This window comes from Rissa tridactyla, chromosome 2 (assembly GCF_028500815.1).
Source record: "Rissa tridactyla isolate bRisTri1 chromosome 2, bRisTri1.patW.cur.20221130, whole genome shotgun sequence".
Classification (NCBI taxonomy): domain Eukaryota; kingdom Metazoa; phylum Chordata; class Aves; order Charadriiformes; family Laridae; genus Rissa; species Rissa tridactyla.
Window position 1 is genome coordinate 13381754 of NC_071467.1, and position 13087 is coordinate 13394840.

The following is a 13087-nucleotide window of genomic DNA, read 5'->3' on the forward strand; positions in this document are numbered from 1 at the left end:
GAAGTCGAAGCAACCAACCCACAGCTTTACAATTGGATTTTGGTTCTAGCTTTCCCTTCAATGACAAAAATAAGCCTTGTGAAAGAATGAAGACACTTACTTCAGTCTGTTTACCGAAGGAACATTCTTCCACGACGGATGAAGATTATCCAGGTTTATTACTTGGCCTTTTTTATGAGCAAAGCCTAACCGACAATACATGGACACAGCATTCTGAAGAAACACACATACATGTAATAAGGAACTGCTATATGAAACCAGGTTGCAAGACAGTGAACTTTCCACATCAAGTTCAACAGATGTATTATATGCACATACCTTTACTAAAGATAAGTCAATCTCTAGGACGTTTGCAAGCTAAAAAAAAAAAAAAAGAAAAATCAACAGTACAGAATTAACAATGCAGGGTAATTAATTCACCACTTTGTTGATTTTTGTTGATTTTCTTTCCATCTGAAGGAATTGTTTCACTGAATTGAAGGTACTCCTTCAAGCCTGAAGAACTAGAAAAGTTACATTGAAGACAAAAAACAGGCTGGATCTTAAGGCTGGCAATACCTCTAAATAAAAACACTTGATGTGGATCCATATCTCTGCCTTAAATATTTTCAGCAGCGTGCTTTGGGCCCTTTCATGTTTTCCTATCTCATAGAATGGTTTGGGTTGGAAGGGACCTTCGAGATCATCTAGTCCCAACTCCCCTGGCTTGGCAGAGACATCTCCCACTAGATCAGGTTACTCCCTGACACAGGGTAAGTTTTACTTACCTCTGCCACATTAGTGTGTTCATCTATTGAAACAAATATCTTGTACAGGAGTGTTTCAAAGTAATCACCTTGCACTCTGTTCATCACAAAACCTTCAAGTGGTGGCACTAAAAAGAAAAATTACTAGCAAAATTACAATTCAATAACAACTTTATTAAACTGAAACTGCATAAAACAGAAACATAAATTTACACTTTTTTTAGTTTTCATGGTACCTGTAATTTTGAGGATTTTCTAGTCACAAAATAAAAGACTAAAGACAGTATACCTGGTATTTAAAATTCTCCCACTCCTTAAGAAAGTAATGGTTGTCATTGTGTTTTCTTATAGAAACTAAAGCCACTTTACCCTGCATCATAATCTTACAGTCTCCAGCTCATTCACTACAGATAATTTCCAGTCACCCAGCCATTATGTGATTTTGTAACATGTATGGAGAGTAAATCATGGCTCTGATTGGAGCAGGACACAAAAAACCCACCCCACACTCCACAGCTGAGACTCCCAAAGCTATTCTCTAAAGCTGTAACTTATTAATTCATGCCACAAAACTTTAAAAGAATCTCACCTTACCTAAATATGTATACAAAATAAGCAAATATAAGAATTCAAGTTGAAATAAATCCTATATACAATAAAAAACAATGTTTTAATAGGGTTGAAAACATTTAGTCGGGAAAAAATTTCATAGCTCAAATGTTCTGTTTAAGCAAACACATGCACAGAGATAAGCAGCTTCCAAGACAGACAACTACAGGTTAACTGAAATGAAACCAAGAAAACATAGGTATAATACCATTAAATATGTACTTACCTGCTATACAGCTGTCATCAGATATTGGTACATCAAGGTAAATAAATCCTTTGTTATACAAACCTTTATAAATAAAAGCACATCATTTTAGAAAAAAAGCATTTTCCAGAGTACTAATGATACAAAGTAGACTTCCCCAGCAGCCGATTCAGAATTTAAAGTAATTTTTCCTAATAGCCTCCACAATAGCATACTACTTCGCAATGCATGGATCAATAAACCACATCTAATATGAAACAGGTGTCTCCCTAAATCAAAGTTCTTTACTCGTAATCTGATGCAGTACACTTGGAGTTCTACAAGTACTTTCAGGACAACTGAGGACAGTAGAACAACCACAGATTGAAGCAGCTACATTTGACAAAGATGGATGTGTGCCCGCCTAAATGTAACTTAGTTTTCACCATCATCACTGTACTGTCAAGAAGTGGGGTTTTTTCTACTGAATTAGTTTTGTCAGCTGAGGACGTTGGCTACATTTTGGTTCTGCCCTAACTCAGGCTGGAACTTGCACACTTTGAAGCAAGGATACAAAACTAAACCACATCAGTTCTGATGGTCCTCACATGTCCTTCCCACACTCCTTCACAGAAAGTCTTTTTTTACACAACTGCAAAAATAAATTCTGGGGCATTTCACCACAAGACATCAGCTAAGCTGCAGCAGATACAGAGGGACACTGCATACAATGAGGATAATAATGTGGTAGATTTTAAAGGACACTTTCCCCACGTAAGATTGATTTGAGTGCTAAGCATCTCGACTGAGTTCTGCAGAGTAGATGAGCCAGGGGGAAATTTTTAAGGAAGGGCAAAACATTTCAGCATGGTTATCTTTATAGTCTAAAATTTGTAACAGCTACACTCTAACAGTAAAGCACAAAGCTAAATTACACAGTATAAAATAAGCCAAATTTATAGTCAGTGGTTCCTTGTGTGTTAACCAAAGTCACTCCATCTACATATTCATTACAGTAGGGAGGAAGTGTACCAACCACCCTCAGGTGAAGTGTTATTGAACACCTGAAGTAGAATTGTCAGGATGTTTCACACATACAGAGCCCAGCCCAGCTGTAGTGTGTGTGTCTATATCTATAGTACATCTAGTAAAATTACTACACCAAATCAGTTCTTAAATAAAATGCCTGCATTAAACCAAAATGTAACCTGAATTCATGCTGATACAACTGCTGTACAGCACAGGCAGTGACACAAACTCAGCTATACAAACCAGCTTTAATGGACATTACAAGCCATCAACATGCTAAGAGTGCTTTTCACTGTCTTCCCTTCAGATTCAGCTCTCATAGCTGCTACATCCTTCCTTATTGGACCTGAAATGTGTTGATGGCATCGTAGTTTGGACTAAACAGTCCTCTTTCCCCATAAAAATCCCATCCTATTGGCAGACTATTACACTAATCGTCTGTACATTCTTTTTTTACCCATCAGTTGGAGTTGAAAGGTACGCTAGATCCTTCTAAACCTACTAAACCTGAGCTGTAAACCGTCTCCGCAACCAACACCAAGCTATGTATAGAGAAAGATCATGAAGTGCTTTTGGAATTTAAATTTTTTTAAGCCCTATACTGTTTCAGATCCACTCCAGAGCTTCAATTTCACCTACCTCACTATGTCTTTTATTGTTTTATTCTGCTTCAGTAACAGCCAGTGGAATTCTGCTTCAATTTCTTAGGAAAACTACAGTGCACAGCTCCAATTGCTTGTAGTAAGACAAGCATTTACAGACAGACTTCTCAAGAAGGTGTTTGTCAGTCCTTTTGCAATCCCTTGCCTAATATGATTTGTCTGTATCTAATACTTATTACATGGAAATAGGGAGACACATGCATACCATTTTTCTGTAACATTTGCAGACCTTTGAGAAACAAGGCAGCCCCTTAGATTTAAAGCCCATTTTTATGGTGTTCAAACAGTACAAAGTTACAAAACCTCTCCTCCTTTGAAAATCAAGGAGCGAAGTTTTACCACCCAGGATTACCAAGTCTGACATTAATTTTAGTTTTGCTTGTCCTCATCTACATCCCCCCTCCCCACAACAATAACTGACAGTTTCTAATGAAATAATTTGTTGAATCAAACAATAACAAAGCAACAGCTGCTAATGAGTCACTGTTAAACAATTTACAAGATCTAGCTTGCAGTCTGTACAAGCTTTTCCGTATTTTCCTCCACCACCTGTTATGCTTCGGCTCTCTACATCCCCTTTTATTCCTAGTTTTCAGACACTACTGTCAGAATTTGTTGAGCAAGATCTACAAACAGAAAAGGAATGTTTGTTAAAAACTTACTGTGAACTACATTGAAGTCTAATGAACCAGCAAGCTGAGGACCTGAATCAATTATCTTATCAATAGCAGACTTCTCCGATATAGTACAAATCTAGGTAAAAGAAATCATGTTAAGTCTTTTGTAGAAATGAATCTATGCAGTTTACTTAATACCACTCAACCTCACATTTCAGCCTCAAATCAGTCATAAGTAATGTGAGAATATAGGAAGTAACCCATGTTCTTAATCAAAATACTGGCACTGAAGAATTCACTCCAATTCCTGTTAAAGTCTTAAACTTTTTTACTCTTGCCCCCACACAAAATTATGCATGCTTTAGGAACAGTACTTAGTTCACGGGTATTTGGGAAGTGAAGTCCACAGCGTAACAGGTTTGCTCTTTAAAACTTCCAAAGTGAGCGTTAAGCCACACAACTGGAACCGTTCTAAAAAGAGGTCCATTACAATATCAAAGTAACACGCTTCAGGTTAACCGCTCTGGGTTGATGGGATGTCAGAATATAAATAGCCACTGCCTAAGATATTCCAAATAGTAGCCAAAAAAAGATCCCATCACTGCTTTAAATTTGTTCCAATCTAAACAAGAGACTTACAAAGAAGGAATTAAATCCAGATCAAATGACTAGATGACTGTAAATAGAAACTGTGAGAAAGAAAGTATTAAAACAACTCACAAATTTTTCCCGTGCAAACAATGAAAAAGATAAAGGAGACACGAGGAGCAGAAACAATGAAAATATCTATCAACTAAAGTCCAGTAACATTCTGACTCTAATTATATTGAAGGTGAAGATTCAGTCAAAACTGAGCCGTCAGGGCTTAAATATGAATTTAAGAAAACATATTTTGTTGCTTGCTCCCTACAAAGCATATTAGTTACCACAGACTGGTTGATGCAAAACCACCTCACTGTACATAGCGCAGAAAGTACAAAGGAGGGAGAGAGCAGAATACGTAAACAAATAAAACGTCACTTTTTCCATTAGTTCCAATCTCTGTTTCCATTAAAGAGTTGTTATAAACCTGCAACATAATCTTTGTGTATCCTACATAAAGGGAAGCCCCTTTTTTCAGGGACTATCAGTATTCAACCAAAATTAGAGATGCAATCCATACTAAAATACCTTGATGTCATCCTCAGTGATGTAGCCAGACTGTACGACCCACCAAGCTTCTATAGCAATCTCCACAGGTTTCACAGGTAACAGATCATGAGCAGTTTTCCTTCTGAAAAATTTCTGCAGTGGTACAGTCCATTTGAGATGGTAATAAAGAGCACTTCACACGTGCAGACAACCATTTACCTTTATATAAACTGATTTTTAGATAAACATCCATTTTTAAGTACATTATATTCACAGACTGGACACACACAAATACTCGTCACTGAGTAAAAGCTTCCCTCCTTTCTCAAATCATGTGAAAATGGGAAAGAAAAATTATTTGCATCTGATACTGTTAAGTCTTCCCATAAAACCATATTTTCATCCATATTGTATGTGTCACTAATTAAAAACCACACTGTTCAAACACATTAGGATCAAGTCCAAATTTAAACTATTTACGACATTTTCTAATGTTAACAGGTAAGAGCACAGCAAACAAAGTATACAAATGGGGCATTTTAAAGAAGTTCAACGATCTTAAACAAAAAAACATTTTAGGAACATTATAAAAGTATCCCACATTCTCAATAAGCACAGTGCTAGAAAAACTACAATGAATGTCAGTGCAAAAAAGTAAACCTGGAGGGTACTGTTTATTTATAGACCTGAACAGCTTCTGCACCGTTGTACAGCCATTACTTTTGGGTTCACACTATCAACTTCATGTTTTGGTAAGCACACTTTTGCCTGAAGGAGCACTGTAAAGCTACTGCACAAGCACTTATGAGTCTCCTGAAGTAAGAAAGGAACTGTTGCAAATTAAAGGGCCTACTTTTATCAACAATTGTTACAGTGTTTTCCCCAGGTGCTGTTCACAAGCAAGGACGTCTGTTCAGACTCATTATTGTTGTCTCAGAAAAAACATACATACTACAAAAACTTACACCGAGATGAAGGACTCTCCCAGAATAAACTCTAATCTCAACTACACCCATAGCAACATGGAATAATTCTTCCAGAACCAGTAGCATTACTCCATGTTTATACTGGCCACGAGACATGAGTTATCTGTGCCATAGAATATACACAGCTCTGAAAATATATGTTTGCAGAAAAAAAGAAAAAAAAAAAGATGTAACATTTAATATCTTTTTCTTTAGTATGATTTTAAATTAAAAAGCTCTTTATCACCTTCAGGAAACACAACATAATTAGAAATACATTATGTCACATTCAATTAGCCATACTATTAAAGTAACAAGATGTATGAAATTATTCTATTCTTCGCTTCCTACGAAATAATAGCAGGGGGGTGGTAAGTGGAGAAGAAAAGGGAGAGGAAATTAAAGATAAACTTACTTTTGAAGACCTACATTGGTTCATTAGATCTATATACTGGTTTCTTCCTATACCAAGAAGTCTTAGACCTGAAAAATAAGTAAGGTTTTATTTCTCTTAAAACAGGTTTAAACTGATGATACATAAAACATTCTTCAAAGAATGAGACCTACTTCTATAATAATATCTTTAATTACTCTTTCTTCCCAAAATAAAAGGACAGTTATAGGAGCTAAATTCAGTTTTAAGCCAATTTGACAGAGAACCGTGTTATCTAAAACTAGAATCCATCCCCACTCATTTATTCTGTACAGGTTAAAAAAATCCTATACCCTGTATCTCTCAAGTCACAGGGTAGCAGGGAATAATCCAACCCGTTTCTCCCCTACACTCACAACAACAGGTAATAACTATGTTTCAAATTAACAGAACTAAAGCTGTACGTAAAGACTTTGGTCAATAGTTTTTCTTCTCCCCTAATAAATCCCACACCAAGCACTGGATTGGAACTGTAAACTAAGAATTAGAGCACAAAAGGCCACATAAACCTCTAAGGAAGATGATTAAGATCTAGTTGAGTTAAACTGAACCAGAATTTATTTCTATAATCTCTAGCTTTCAACCACTAAGCAACTATGAACAGATCCTGGAAAACTACTTGTTAGTTTTAAAACGGAGACAGAATATGGGTTAAGTTCTTGTTTGACACTGTTTTTTATTATAAGATGTTAATAAAGACGTTTAACTTAATTATACCTCAGCAACTGACCTGCAGCTGCTGCTAAAATAACAGAATTGCTAGTGAAAAAAATAAACAAAACACCAACAACAGGGAAGCCTTTCCTCACTTCTTACTCCTGAGTAACCCTAGACTTCCAACAAGCTACATGACCCTGAATAAAGAATTTTTCCTGATCTGTTTCCCAAATGTGAAATAGAGGCAAATTAGTAACCACCAAAACCGTTTTCAAAAGCTGCAGGCTACTCCTCACCTGACTACACACTATCCTTAAAGAGAAATCTACATAAATTTATACCGAAGGTGAGAAATTAAGTCTTTAGCTATAAATAACTTCTCAGTGGCAGGTTTGATTAACACCCTCCCTAAGCCAGCAGTTTGTATTTTGCTCTATAAGACTTATCAGCAGGTTGTTGCTCTTAACATTGTTCTCATCCACCAGGTTCAACATTTTTGCTTTCCTAATCTTCCCACCTCACACCCACAACAGTCTAACAGAAAGCAAGATAAAAAACCTGGCGCATCCAGGAGTGTCATAAAATATGAGATTCTTTTCTGTCTCTTTTCTGGTACATCATTTCTCGATCCACGCTGATGTTAATTCACAAGAGTGTTAACAGCCTTTCAGTGTCTTCCCAAAGCTTTCTGCCAAAAACACATGCCAAAAAATGCACTAGGAGAGGACCAATAGCTCAGCTTGCTGATGCACAATGGCCAGTAAGACTTTCCAGCCAGAAGTCCAAGCAAACCAGAATGCAATACAAGCAAGGACAGAAGCTGCACAAGGTTTTGCACCGCTCCTATTTGTACTCAAACTAGCCCAATTCCAGTGCCGACCATATGGACAGAACTGCGTACGGAGAGCACATGCTCCTTAATGTCACTATTTAAATGCTTCTACACCTTCATTCACGTGCTTATGTTCAAGCAAACAGATGCCCACAAATCCGTTTTCAGAAGCTCCTTATTTCCAACTCACTGAAAGCGGTAATGCAGCTAGGTAATACTTACAGTCAGCGGCAGTGAAGTTCGGTAACGAATCATAGCTTTTTTCGCTGTTCATTATGTCCTTAAAAAGACAAGAAAACTTAGTTGCAACAAGAAAGTCATTGTTTCAGAGAAGCAGGTCCAAAATTCTACCTGCCTTTTTTTTTTTTAACAACAAAATGAAATTAAAACAAACACATTAGAGTCAGTTACCTTATCAAACTTACCAATTACTTGATTAATCATTACACAACAAGTTAAATACGTAAAAAAAAAAGACCTCGTTTAACATGAGCTTTACAAAGAAAAATACTGACTGACAGAATAATAAAGATAAAATCCTGTATCTGTCCTCACAAAAAAAAAGAAAACAGCAGAAGGAATTGCTAATGGTAATAACAGAATAACCTAACAACTAATCCATTACGTCTGCTATCAGTATACACAAAATAAACAAAGCACTTCTGATAACCGATGAAAATAAAAGGCTGCCAGAGTGCTGAGAGAAAACAGAACCATCTTTGTTCTCATAAAAAAGGATCTGCTTCAAGCTTTTGAAAGAGTTTCTAACTTCGTTAAGTGTCCTTTTTGAAAGGGAATACAAAAAGAAAATAACCACTCAAATGTGCTGTGTTTTAAAAATGGAAATGCTTTTTGTTTTATTAATCTAACAGAATGAGCTATTTCTTGTACAGTTTGAAGGGAAGAGTCACAATCTCAAGTATCAAAAGAGAGAGACTGGCCTCAGAGTGAGTCCCACCCCTGCTCCACATCACAAAGTTCAGCTCTCGAACAGGTTACAGGGGCAGAAGTGAAAAAACTGCAGGTACAAGCAGTTGTCTAGAAAGCTTCCTTTATGTTTTCTTATTCGTCAGCATAACCTACCCAAAAGTGAATAAACTACAAGACACTGCCTCACATGCACTAAATGGCCATCACCAACATCTCTAGGACAGAAAACAACGTATTCTCGCCATAGTTTTGTACTCACCTCCATTATGCCAGTGTAGTATGAAAACGGTGTTACCCTTAGACCTTTTACCATGATGTCAGACAAATGGTAAGGGTACAACATGAGATGATCTCGACTGTATTTTAGCAGATCCTCATAATATTTACGTTCATCTTTCTTGACATGCTTAACTACAAGGGGAGAAAAAAAAAGTTACATAGTTCTATGAAGTTCAATTAAAAAAAAAGTGTTATAACAAAAGGATTTAAAAAAGCATAATGGCAACTGGCAGAAAATTAAAAACAAAATAAGAGAGAGATACAGGGCACTCAGCATCCAAGGATTTCTACATATGATACCAGTACTCTCAGAGCCTTCAGAGATGGCGTTAGAACAGCGCAGATTTACTTTACTCGTTACCAGGAAGCGGCCCACTGAGACAGAACTCATGCAGGCTGCAGAAAATTATCTTTTAATTAGCGAAACTATTATCTACTTTGAGAAGAAAAATGGACGCAGTCAATGCAAAATAAATTGAAAGTCTGCAAACAAGTCATAGCCAATAGCTCAAGTCAGTCAGGGCCGCTGTCTGCATCTCACCTAGTGCCAGGCTTCATTTTATTAGTCAAATCCTCTCTTAACACCTCTTAACTTCTAGGAAAAGGGCGGCATAACCACAGCAGGAATTCAATTCCACCTACCAACTCAGTAACCTTAAAGAACGCTTCACTAGAAAAGCTGCCAAATGGACTCAAAAGTCAAGACTTTTCTTGATGTTTCATCATTTTAAAATATCCATTTTGAGGTAAGAAGGGACCTTTGAACAGGGCTAGATCTTGTAATTTTACAGTAAAGACAAACTTCCACACAGAACAATCAGGTAGCAATTCGAAGTTACTCAGCTTCTTTACTCACCTAAGTTATTCCGGTATCGTAACTGATTGCGGATGCTGTAGAGTACGACCTGCCTTTCATATTCCCTCTGAGAGTTTCCAAGACCCTTGAAAACACAAAGGCCTTTTAGCTGACATGCACAGAACCCCTTTTAGTTAAACCACTGCAAAGCATCTCATGAGACAACATATGCAAGCGGTTGTCATCACTCAGGAAGTCCCGCAGTTCAATACAGCAATAGTATCTCCAGTCTCTGTACAAGGTCAAAAGTATCTTTCATTAAATAAGTCTCTGTATATGGGATGCAGATTTAAGCAATAATCTTTAGATTTTTTTCCTAGTACCATTCTGATAAAAAAAGGGAGCATCTAATCCTTAAATCAGAGGCTTTAAACCATCTTTTAGATGGCATGAAGCATCAAGCATTTTACCAAGCATTCAGTGTCTCGCAGCCTTAAAGAATTGCCCAGAATTAGTGTAGCATAAACCAAGCGTGGTGAATGACATGTGAAGGTTCAATTTCTGCACCTAAGAAACTTACAATGGAAAAAATAAATAATGAAACAGCTCAAGTTGTAGCTTCACACAAATAAGGCAATCAAGTGATCTCAGGTCACAAGATTAAGGCGTAAGCACAGCACATTATTGGACTATCATGAAAGAAGATAAAAAGAGAACTTTGGTTGATGCTTTAAACGCATTATTTCAAAAGCTGTTGCCTTCAAAGTTCTTCATATTACTCTTCTGTTCTGCATCTGCAACAAGCAACTTGTTTGGTTTCTTGCTTTTTTTTCCCCTCTCCTGGCTCCCTCATTCATGTTCGTATTTTAAAAGATCCTTAGATAAAAAGGTACTTTACTGCATATATGGGATAAACAAGTAAGCTGCCCGCATACTACAGAATCAGGTATTAGAAAAGAAACACCTCATATCCCAAAGAGGGATCCAAGTATTTGCTCCAAGTACAAAAATATTAAGGACTATCCTAACACTAAAGTAAACAAGGCAGTATTCCAGAAGTTACATTAAAGCAACTAATGCATTAAATATTAGCATGTTTTCTACCCTGAATCACATAGCCAACAATATAGCACTCAGCTGGACAGGTAAAGAGAAATCATCATTCAGCTTCTGAAATCTCAAACTCAAGGAATTCAGTTACTCAGGGCCTGCAGACACTACTCATCCTCTCCATCCTTCCTTTGTGCAAGAGCAGAAATTGTTTATCAGCATCTGCTTTCAAGCAGCACTTTGGAGATGAGAGCGTACCCTCGACTTGACACAATACCTCCCCCCCTCTGCTGTCAGAGGCCCATTAAACACAGCAAATCAAAATTTCATGAGGTTTCCTTTTCCACAAGTCACTCACTGCAACAGTTCCCTGGCTACCCAAATGCAGGGCTGCACAAGTCTCCGATGACACCTGTCCTGGTTTATCTCACACTATTGAGGGGTTGCATGGTGGATACCCACCTCAGCTGGTCTTGCATCTGTACAAGGTGAGAGAGGACCCCCACAACTCCCTCTGCCCACAGAGAGCCAAAACCACCTCTACATCCTTCTCTCCTCACAGACCTCCCGCTAAACAAGCATGTATATGCCCCACTCCTCACATCCAAACCCCACACCATCCTCATATCCCACAGACACCCACACGCTCCCTACACACACCCTCTCCCCACAGAGGGGCCACACACCCCTCCTATCCCTCCGTCTTTCACGTGCAGACCCCACACCCTCATCATACTCCCCCCTCTCCCCACAGAAAGCCCCACACCGCCCCCATCTTCCCGTCCCGTCCCCCCCGCCCCGACACAGGCAACCCGTGGCCCTGGGGCAGGCAGAGATGAGTCCCCACACCTCCCCGCACACAGCCAGGCGCCCTCCCCGGGCCGGGAGCTCGGCAGCCCAGACCTTGCCCGCCCGCACCTGCTTGACGCTGGCCGGCAGCCGGCCCCAGGGGTAGTTGTGGCGGATGTGGAACTCCACGTCGATGTTCATGGCGAGGAGACCAGACCGCGCCGCGGGGCCCCGTCGCCGGGAGGCGCTCCAGCCCAGGGGCCGCCCTGCCCTCGGCCCGCCGCCACTGCAGCCACCTCCCGCCCGCCGCCACTTCCGCGTTACGCCCCCGGAAGCGCCTGCATACGTCAGTTCCGGCGGTGCGGGGATAGGCCCGGTGCCGGGGTTGGGGCTGCGCATGCGCGGGACGGCGGCGGGGGGTGGCCCTTCCGCGGCCTTTGCGGAGGCGGAGTCCGGCTTCCCGGCCCGGAGAGCCCCGGTCGGACGCGTCGTCCCCCGGCTTCGTCAGGGGAGCGCCGCGAGGTTGTTTCAGTCGATGTTAATCAGCTGCTGTAGGCGGAGGGGAGGCCTCGGTCGCTGCAGCGGGCGGGAGGAGTGGCGAGGCCGTACGCGCAGTGTACCGCCACCCGCGTGTGCTGTGAGGGGCTGATCCCTCACCTCGGCTGCTTCCCGCACACACCAGCGCAGCCGTCTGCGGGCTCACAGTGGTTGGGAACGGATTCAAGCGTAAAATGCTTCTGTTACCTGCTTGGTCGGTTCTCGCTTTAGTTTCCTACTTTAGTTCACAGTACACCCAGACAACTGTGACTGCTCCAAGTAGTCACTTGCAGCTGCCCTTGCAGGTGCAGGAGCACAAATAAGGATTTCACGGCAAGGAACAAGCAAGATCGTTTCATTTAGCAGTGGCCCTGGGCTGTGCCAACTGAGCGTGCCCCCAGCGTGTGGTCTGTGTAGCGTGGGGGCTGAAAGCTTGGAGACCTGAATACCAACAGCAGCCCATCCCGTTCATACCGGGTCCTGGACAAGTGGATTAGTATCATCGAGGAAGCTGCTTCAAATAAAAAAGCAGCAGGTGCCCCTCCTTATCTTAGGATCTGCGTTCTTGTGAGTCATTGAAAGTCTTACCTGTGTCAAAATCTGTGCCAACTTTCCACGCAGAAGCAATTTGTTACCATTTAAGTGTCAGGGAATTGCAGATGGGGAAAAGGGCTCTGTGTACTTAACGCTACGCAACGCTTTAATGAATGATTGATACATAAGTAGAATAAACAAAGCAAATGAGTCCGGGATCGCTTGTGCCATTTATTTTTTAAGGCTGTTATCCTGCATGCTCGGTAATAACCTTGGAGCAGTGGTGACGGAGCTGAAGGGGAACAAA

The 13087-nt window shown here is 40.2% G+C and overlaps 1 protein-coding gene across 1 annotated transcript in view; it reads right to left on the reverse strand.

The window, feature by feature from the left end:
- The window catches only part of FAM91A1 (family with sequence similarity 91 member A1), a 28294-nt gene extending 16272 nt beyond the window's left edge, over positions 1–12022 (reverse strand). Inside the window, exons 1-11 of the mRNA XM_054191298.1 lie at positions 11839–12022; positions 9931–10015; positions 9055–9206; positions 8088–8145; positions 6359–6426; positions 5018–5131; positions 3893–3983; positions 1582–1644; positions 768–874; positions 319–357; positions 101–213 (exon numbers count right to left, since the gene is read on the reverse strand). Coding sequence (XP_054047273.1) covers positions 101–213; positions 319–357; positions 768–874; positions 1582–1644; positions 3893–3983; positions 5018–5131; positions 6359–6426; positions 8088–8145; positions 9055–9206; positions 9931–10015; positions 11839–11910 — 962 coding nt within the window. The 5' untranslated portion in view covers positions 11911–12022. The remainder of the gene's footprint in view (positions 1–100; positions 214–318; positions 358–767; positions 875–1581; positions 1645–3892; positions 3984–5017; positions 5132–6358; positions 6427–8087; positions 8146–9054; positions 9207–9930; positions 10016–11838) is intronic.
- Positions 12023–13087: the final 1065 nt, after the last annotated feature.